Consider the following 8959-nt stretch of genomic DNA (forward strand, 5'->3'; position numbering starts at 1 on the left):
CTTCCTGGGCGGGGGGGGGGGGGGGTCTTGAGAACAATTTTGGCAGGTTTGGCCTGCGGCAACCTCGGCGGCAGAGGCACAGGCAAAGTGCAGGTAGAAGGCGGCCGTGGGTCCGAAAGCAGAACACCAGGCTCGCTGTGGAGCTGCCACAGGGCGTCACCCCATTTCCGGATCAGAACCAGTCCCCAGTCGCTCTCTCCTGATTCTCGCATAGAAACGGTGTCGTTGGACACTCGGGTCCCATCCTCACGGCCGCTGTCATGTCCAGGGATCTCAGGTGGTCCCACAGAGCCAGCTTCCCAAGGGCTCACTTCTCCCCTTTGGTTCGATTCTTGTCCAAGACGAGTCTCAGACGCTGCCTGGGCTCCAGCAGTTTACTCTGGCGGCGGCTGTCATTAATGCAGGATGGGGTGGCAGGGGGCAGGTGACCGCCTGACTGGGAGGGCGTCCACCCGGAGACCACGCTCAGAGTTTGGGGGATCCTTCCTCTTTATTATACCCGTATTCAGTCCAGGTGAGTTTCCAGGTGTTTCTTTCATAAAGGGAGTTCAAGTGATTCTTGTAAGGTTAAGCTTTGTTCCGGGGCTTACGAAAGCTGCATCTCTGCAGAGGTGGCCTTGTCCCCTGGAAATCCCTGGGCCAGCGTCAGAATCCCAGGCCAGGCTGCAGCATGCTGCTCAGCGACATGTAACCTCAGCCCTGCCAGACGCGGGAGTGGACCTCAGAGCCACGGTTAAGCTCGCAGCCACGATGTCTCTTGCAGGACGCTACAGCTACGAATAGTCTTTTTCAAAAACCCGAACTTTATTTAGGAAGCTTCTTTCCTATGTATTCATGTGACTCACTCCAATTCAATTTCTCTGATGTTTTTAACCTAGAAAAAGAGTTTGGCCAAATGAATCCACTGAAGCTTCTCTTTCAAAATCCTCAAATATCCTTTGGGGACCCAAAAGAGACTTCAAAGGGCAGTCAGCAATTTCAAAGGCCTGCTCTTTATCCAGAGGATCACAGTATAATGTGGCAAAAGACAAACAGCTTCGTGTGTGGTCCTTTGGCTACCTGTACATCTTCTGATAAAGGAGGAGGAAAAAAATAAAATGAAGGAAGGTGAGGGGGAGAAAGACAAGGGGGGAAGGAAGAAGGAAGGAAGAAAGAGCAAATATCAAAGTACTAAAGAGACTTTTAAAATTAACACATCATTTTAAAAACCCATACAATCTGTTGGCAGATGTGTTAAAATGCAGCAGTTACAGTCTCTTGGAAATTGTCTATTTGTCATACTTTTTTCATACTTATTTTTGCTAACACCTATATTTCTAAGGACAAAGGGAAGATTTTCTTACCTGCAATATGAACACAAATCTACAGTGTTGTGATGTGTAACGGTCCCAAGAGACGGAGCCCTCCCCCTCTACCAGGTTGGATTTAACCTTACTAAATGCAAAATTCTTTACAATCCCACCCTCACCTGCTAGGCAATGCCAGCAAACGTCCACAGCAAATGCCGTAAAGCACTTTGAACATGAATGAACATCAAGGCTTAGCTGGTGATACGAATCTTTTCTTCACTGCTCAAAAAACTATCATTTCAAAATGCAGACTTCACTTGCTATTCTCACATGAACTTATTTTTAAGAACTAAAATATTTCCCTAAAAATTATAATCAACTTATTAAGCACCACCCTAAAAATCATTTCTGGGGACATTTTCCACACAACGAAAATCAAAAATATTTGTTTTTTCAGTTCAGAAGTCTCATGGTATTTTTTTTAAAAAACATGCTTAAAAACATTCCAGTTGTGATTTTCACATAGGATGGGAAAGTCTGTCCAAAAATCATCCAAACAGAGCATCAATTACACCGTTAGATCCTGATTTTGTAGCTCACACGTGTCTGAGCTGCAGAACCTTAGCAAAAATACTCTGGTCTGGAACCCTCACTTTTAAAAGTCACGTGAGATTCCACACTTGCCTTAGAACAGAGCAGCAATTTTTCTGAATCGTCCCTGTGCCTTCGTGTCCAAAGCTCCCCTATGCTTTGAGATCTGGGAGACAGGGTCTCAAACTGGATATAAGTCTCTTTTGCCAAATCGTCTTCCCAGAAAGAGTCTGACCTACATTGCAGTTTGCAAACTTTGTACAATAAGAAAAAGATCAATGGCAAGACAACAACACAGGCAACGCTGGTCACCACAATAAGCAAAGACCATTGAGAATCATCTTCTTCGACCCTCCTGGTAGAAAAGGTGATACATTGGTCTTGCTGGGGAGGCACTCCTTTTGGACAGACACATGCCACGTATTGCCCGCCGGGCTCCAAGCCATCTATGGTTACTTGGTTCTTGCCGGAGTCCGCATTCAACAGCAGCAGGTCCGTCTCACCATGCTTGGAATACAGCACGGTCACCGCCGAGTTACGTGTGGTATTAATGATGTTCCACGCCAAAGTCACGCTCTCTTTAGTCTCGCTGACCACCCTGAGGTTTTCTATCGTGGCATTCGTCTCCGTAGGCATTGCTTGATCCAACAAGGCCAGCTCTTCCTTCCTACTGGCGCTGGCTAGGGGAAGCTTACTTCCGCCCATCTCCACCTTTAAGGTTCTTCTCCCATCCGGATGGAGCTGGAGTGACTGCCTGCTGGCCGTGGTGGGGCTTGCTGAAATGCCAGTGCTTCGGGTTGCGGCTGAAGGAACGATGGAGGAGAAGAGAGGAGATAAAGAGAAGGAAGCCATGCCAGAAGGAGACAGAGTAGAATTAGACAGAGAAGTGGAAGACGTGGGGGAGGAAGGAGAGGAGGAAGAGGACCAGGGAGATGACAATGAACTGGGTGTAGACGGCCATCTTCCAGATCCTGGCTGGACCTGCTCAGGACGATCTCCGGGTCTTCCTTCAGAAGTGTCTGCTGATACGGTGGTGGTGACAACGCCCACCACTGTCACGGTAACCACAGCTTCCGACACCCCAGCCAAATTTTTGGCCTTGCACTTGTAATCCCCGGCATCTTTGTAAGAAATGCCCGTCAAGCTTATAATGGACCACCTCACTCCTTCCCCTGGAGATTCCTGTATCACTGGAAGAAAACAAAAGCATTCGCAGTGAGAAAAAAAGGAAAAGCTCGAGCAGTCATGCCGACTGAGAAGGAAACTGCGTGTTCTACCCGCATCCCTTTCACATGAGCCACGGGAAATGGGAAACGGCAGCCTGCGAGTGTCTGGTGGCAGGTGACGGTGGTGCACATTGCTTACATGAAGGTCCAAGACCCTCCTGCCAGGTGTTGGAGGTCTGTAGGGAGAAGGGTATTTTTAAACGATGGGAATTGGAGACTTGGGTCTTAGCAAACTTTTGTCCACTAAGTAGCATGTGATTTTAGACAAGTCAATTAGTGTCTTTAGGCCTCTGTTTCTGCATTTGTAAAATAAGGGAATGAGACAGAGCAATCTCAAAGGTCCCTTCCAATTTTAACTCACCGTGATTCTGTAAAATGTTTATCATAAGACTTGACTTAAAGATTTCGCAAGATATTTTTTTCACTGTAATAAAACGCATCTGTCCACATAGCCAGAGGTACAGCAGATTATTTTCCGGCATGGAAGAGTCATCATTTGTATTCTAAACCATTCATTTTATATTTAACTTAGGTAATCTAGGAAACTATGGATTCTTTTATTTGCAGAATAATATACAGTTTTTGCAAAAATTGGAATTGTGCTTTCCTAATTACTAATATCTGAACATATTTCCATTCTGTCTTGATTTCAGAAGCTTTCCAAAGAATAATAATGCATATAACAGCATTCCAGTAGCCCCAAACTCAACTCACGAGCTGAAACTGTGGGCTGTTAACTGTCTATATGTAAAAATATTAGGCCTGAACTTTTAGAAATTCTATCAGGTTTCATTATTTCAACCTCAATTTTAATTTAATTTTGAAGGGTCTTAAAAATGTACCCCTTTAATTGTCAGAATATCACTGTTGAAACAGGGGCCAAAGCATGGCCTTTGCCATAGTAGGAGCGGAAAAGTCAATGCAATCAATATTTTAAAAAATTATGCTTTTTGATTTACAATAAGGTCTCCATGTAATTTATTATTAAAATGATATTGATTTAATATTAATAATTAAATTATTAAATAATTATTCAAAAATGAGAAACTTGTACAAAATGCCCTTTCTAAAAAATTGTAATGGTTATACATTTTGAAGTGAGCTGTATCCAAGACGAAGCAAGACAAAAGCCTTGTCTGTGGTCATCCATCCACTAGATCATTTTGTTTTCTACCTAAGAAAAAAAGTTGAGGTTGTCTAGTTTGTTTTTTTTTTTTTTTTTTCCAGACAGAGTTTCGCTTTGTTGCCCGGGCTAGAGTGAGTGCTGTGGCGTCAGCCTAGCTCACAGCAACCTCAAACTCCTGGGCTCAAGCGATCCTCCTGCCTCAGCCTCCCCAGTAGCTGGGACTACAGGCATGCACCACCATGCTCGGCTAATTTTTTTCTATATATATTTAGTTGTCCAGATAATTTCTTTCTATTTTAGTAGAGACGGGGTCTCATTCTTGCTCAGGCTGGTCTCAAACTCCTGACCTTGAGCGATCCACCCGCCTCGGCCTCCCAGAGTGCTAGGATTACAGGCGTGAGCCACCACGCCCAGTCGAGGTTGTCTAGTTTTATCTAGGCAGTTAGATAAACTAAACTGAGAAAAATATTAGCCAATAAAATGTACCTTTCAAATCCTTTGCACCCAACCATCTTGGAATTTTTTTTTTTTTTTTTTGAGACATAGTCTCACTCTGTTGCCCTGGCTAGAGTGCTGTGGCGTCATCCTAGCTCACAGCAACCACAAACTCCTGGGCTCAAGCGACCCTCCTGCCTCAGCCTCCCCAGTAGCTGGGACTACAGGTGCACACCACCACGCCTGGCTAAGTTTTCTATTTTTTGTAGAGACAGGGGTCTTGCTCTTGTTCAGGCTGGTCTTGAACTCCCAATCTCAAGCAATCCTCCTGCCTCAGCCTCCCAAAGTGCTAGGATTACAGGCATGAGCCACGGCGCCTGTCCCTGTCTTGGAATATTTTATTAGCATTCACTAGCCAGTTTCAAATCACACAAAAACATGAGTTTAATTTCAGACCTTTGCAAACTCCCTGTTTCATAGGGCTGAATGAAGAAAATACCTGTATAATTAGCTGGCGAGCTATCGGATCTGGTCCACGTGAGCTGCGGGGTGGGGTAGCCGGTGGCATCACACCGCAGCAGAACATTGCTGCCCAGAGCAGACATGATTTTTGTGGCCGAGGCCATTACTGATGGCTTCAGACAGTGCTCCAGCTCAGCCCGCTGAAACAGAACTCCTGCGAGGCGCTCAGGCTCACTGCAAACCATCAGTGGATCAAGCAGCACTACCGCAAGCTCGGCAACCTTCGACAACTCGATCATCTTGGAAATGTGACAGTCACAGGACCAAGGGTTGTCCTGAAGACCTAAAACGGAAATTAGGAAAAAGTTGATAAAGGTTATTCCGATGACTTCAGTTTCACCACAGCCTCTTGGGGAAGAAGAGATCTCTACTGTCTCCCTAAAAACAGAAGTGCTTTGAGGGAGTAAGTAGAGTCACCTCCAGGTCAGTTTTGCCCTGCAATCCAGCAACCTGAACGAACATATCCTGTCTGTTAGTTCAGATCATCAACAATCACAGCTAATATTCACTGAACAGAACTCTGGGCAAGGTTCTCTTCTAAGCACTTACCTGTATTAGCTCATTCAATCCCAGCATCCTATGAGGAAGATAGTATTATTATTCCCATCTTAAAGATGACAAAGCTAAGACATAGAAGGGCCAAATGACTTGACCAAGATCCCATAGCTAATCAGTGTCAGATTGGAATCCAGGTACCTCAGAATGCCATAAATACCATAGAAGAGATATTTCTAACGTACTAGGAAAGGTCTTACAGCATTATAAGTATGACAGGGTGCTCAAAGCTCCTAACTCAGCCTGGAATATGTCACAGTTTTGTGTAATTTGAAGACACACTGAGGCAACGCAAGTCTTGTGTAGCAAAAACAGAGTGAGATGCAGGCAATGGCAGGACACAGGCTGGAGAGGCTGGTAGAGGCAGCGGCATGGCTTGGCATGATGTCACATGTGGTGGCCATGGAGGTGCTTTGCTCAAAGCTCCCTTCAAGCGAGAATCAGCTGCAGGGAATGCCGTCAGCTGACAGCTTCCAGTTAGCAAGCACCGACAGCGTCTGCCTGCGCTTCCAGAACTGTGAGCAGAAGCCTCTGGGCCTTCAAGGAGGCTGCCAGTGGGAGCTGAAAGGCAAGTGCGGAAAATGTTCCCGGAAACTACTAATAGAAGAAAGAGGATCCTTGCTATAGAGTGGCAGAGAGTTCAGCAGCACTGTCGCCGTGCGAAACAAGGAAAGTGGAACGCACACTCAGTGACATGCGTGGTGCACCTACAGGTGTTTCCACACAGAGCTGAACTGCGGCCTGATAGCTTCCTGCGAGTGAAATGCAAAGGAGCGACAACAGCTAAGAAGAACCGTTACATGCAAAGGAACCCAACTTGCCGGGCTCAGTAACAAAGCTGTTTCTCATTCTCAGCGTCTCCAAATTTCTCAAACTAAGAAAGGACTTCAGAGCAAAAATCAAATCCAGAGTGGGACTATACAATTGTTTGCTAAAATCTCGGAAGGATCCAAGATGGCGCCTCACGGCTTTCTGTCAGTTAAGTCTCTCTGGGGCCTGAGGTGATGTCCCATAACCGCTTAGGGCCAAGATAGGAAAAAAATTTATCTCAGAGATTTGTGGTTATGGCTTTTTAACAATGGGGTGGATTCTAAATTGAGAAGAAAAGACAGAACAGCAATTTAAAAAATTCTAACCATGGTAGAAATTTACCTATTAGTTCAAAAATTCTATCTTTCTATGATGCCTGTTTTTATTATAATAGCAGTCCGTGACTGGCTCATATTCTTCTGTCAATGTTGATAAAAGTTTACTTTTTCTATCTTCTATTTTAAAAATTCACTTTTCCTCCGTGGGAGAATAACCTTGAACTTTCTCCTCTCACATTTAGCCTGTGAATCTACAACTAGTTCTCTAATTAATATTCATTTGAATTCTGTTCTCTTAAGTGTTGGCTCCTTCACCCAACTTCATGCCACAAGCAGACTTTTCTAGTTTATTTTTACACTGCAAATGACTCAGTGTGGCTCTGGAACCTAATGTCCGGGCTGAAATCCCAGCTCTACCAAGCGTCATAACTGGAAGCAATTCTTCCAAACGAATCAAGCCCCTGCTGCCTCACAGAGATGCCAACACCCGCTTCCTGCTCCTGAAGAACCTCAGGGTGAGTCGAGAAGCAACTCGAGCAGAAGGCTGAGCGTGCCAGCGTGTGAGCACCGGCGTGCTCAGGAGTCAAGGCAGGTTGGTGGCCCCTGTCGCTCAGCTCAAGACCCTCTAAGGGAAGCGGAACAGTCCCAGTTTACGAGGCTACTTCTCCCCCACCCCTCCACGCACGCACAAACACGGCCATCATACCTTACACAAGGGAAAACAGGTAACTTGGCCTAACTTAACCGAGAAGGTCCTATTCTATTCAAAGTGCAAATTCAGAGTAAGAGACCAAATCCAGTAGATTTTAAAGACTGGACAACTACAGGAATGCACAGCAAAGTATCCACATACGAGAAGCCCAGAGGCTGGTGAGCTTACCGAGAATAACTCTTGGTGAAAGGTCCAGGCTTCCAGGTGCTGTAACTGAGTGAGACCAGCTCTCCAGGAAATCTGGCGGCAGCCTGGTCAGTCTGTTGCTTGACAGATCCAAGTAGGTGAGGTTCTTCAGGTACCTGACGGCCTCGTTTGGCACACTGGTTATTCTGTTGTTGCGCAAATCCAGGGTCCTCAGATGGGGCATGTCCAGCAGAGATGCCCAGGGGAAAGCAGCCAGAGCGTTCCCATCCAAGTGCAACTCATGCAGCTGCTTCAGGTTGTAAAAGCTGCTGGGGTCGATGGTGACCACGGAATTGTAACTCAGCCAGAGGTACTGGAGCTCTACCAGGTAGTAGAAGGCTTCCGCGGGGATCCTGCGGATGACGGTCTTCTCTATGCGAAGCTTCACGGTGTCCGCGGGCAAGTTGGTAGGCATCTCATTGATATCCATGTCGTTACATAGTATCGACCTAATGTCACAAAGAGCAATGCAAGGAAACCCACTTTCCAAGACTCATTTGAAAAAATAATTCTCATTTGAAACATGCATCAATTTTTCAATCTCTACTTATTGTCAAAAAAAAAAAATCTATTCAGCCCGGCTAATCTGTTCATTAATAATGCATTGTCATCATCATCATCTTCATCAGTATCACGATGACGGAAGCTACTATTAGGCTTAAGCATATGAACTCGCCATTTTTGTAGTAAAAAAATGATCAAGTATCAGTAGTTTCATGGGGTTCAACCTAATATTTATGGGGCTCTTTACTTGCAAGGCCTGTGCAACAAGGTCGCATCCGTTACTTATTTAATCATCATGACACTCTACCATCTATTTACTCTACCATTGAGGTAGACATTGGGTAACAGGTAAAAGCACCAGCGCTCGAGGCAGGTTGATCTTGGTGCAAATCTGAGCTCTGCCACCTGCTCTGTGGCCGTGGAAATCCACCTCACCTGTCTTTCAACCTCATTTTCCCAGATGGCATTATTACGATGATTAATTAAAATGCATGTAAAATTTTACACCTTCCTGGCACATAATAAGCATTCAGTAGGTGTTTGCTGCTATTATCAGCAAATCAGTTTTGCATCAAAAAGAACTGAGCCCCCCCCATCCCCGACATTCAGTCACTTCCCAAGGTCACTCGGCCAGTGAGTCACACAGCCACTTGGCAAAACCACTTCTGTCCAACTCCCCAGTGAACCTTTTTAGGAAATAGCTCATTTTAAAAGAATCCCCTGTT

The 8959-nt window shown here is 45.4% G+C and overlaps 1 protein-coding gene across 1 annotated transcript in view; it reads right to left on the minus strand.

Moving 5' to 3' along the window:
* Positions 1-1910: 1910 nt before the first annotated feature.
* Positions 1911-8959, minus strand: part of LRIT3 (leucine-rich repeat, immunoglobulin-like and transmembrane domains 3) — a 10214-nt gene continuing 3165 nt past the window's right edge. Inside the window, exons 2-4 of the mRNA XM_012655118.1 lie at positions 7713-8179; positions 5167-5472; positions 1911-3070 (exon numbers count right to left, since the gene is read on the minus strand). Of these exons, the coding sequence (XP_012510572.1) occupies positions 1911-3070; positions 5167-5472; positions 7713-8179 (1933 nt within the window). The remainder of the gene's footprint in view (positions 3071-5166; positions 5473-7712; positions 8180-8959) is intronic.

Source organism: Propithecus coquereli, unplaced genomic scaffold (assembly GCF_000956105.1).
Source record: "Propithecus coquereli isolate 6110/MARCELLA unplaced genomic scaffold, Pcoq_1.0 Scaffold46, whole genome shotgun sequence".
Classification (NCBI taxonomy): domain Eukaryota; kingdom Metazoa; phylum Chordata; class Mammalia; order Primates; family Indriidae; genus Propithecus; species Propithecus coquereli.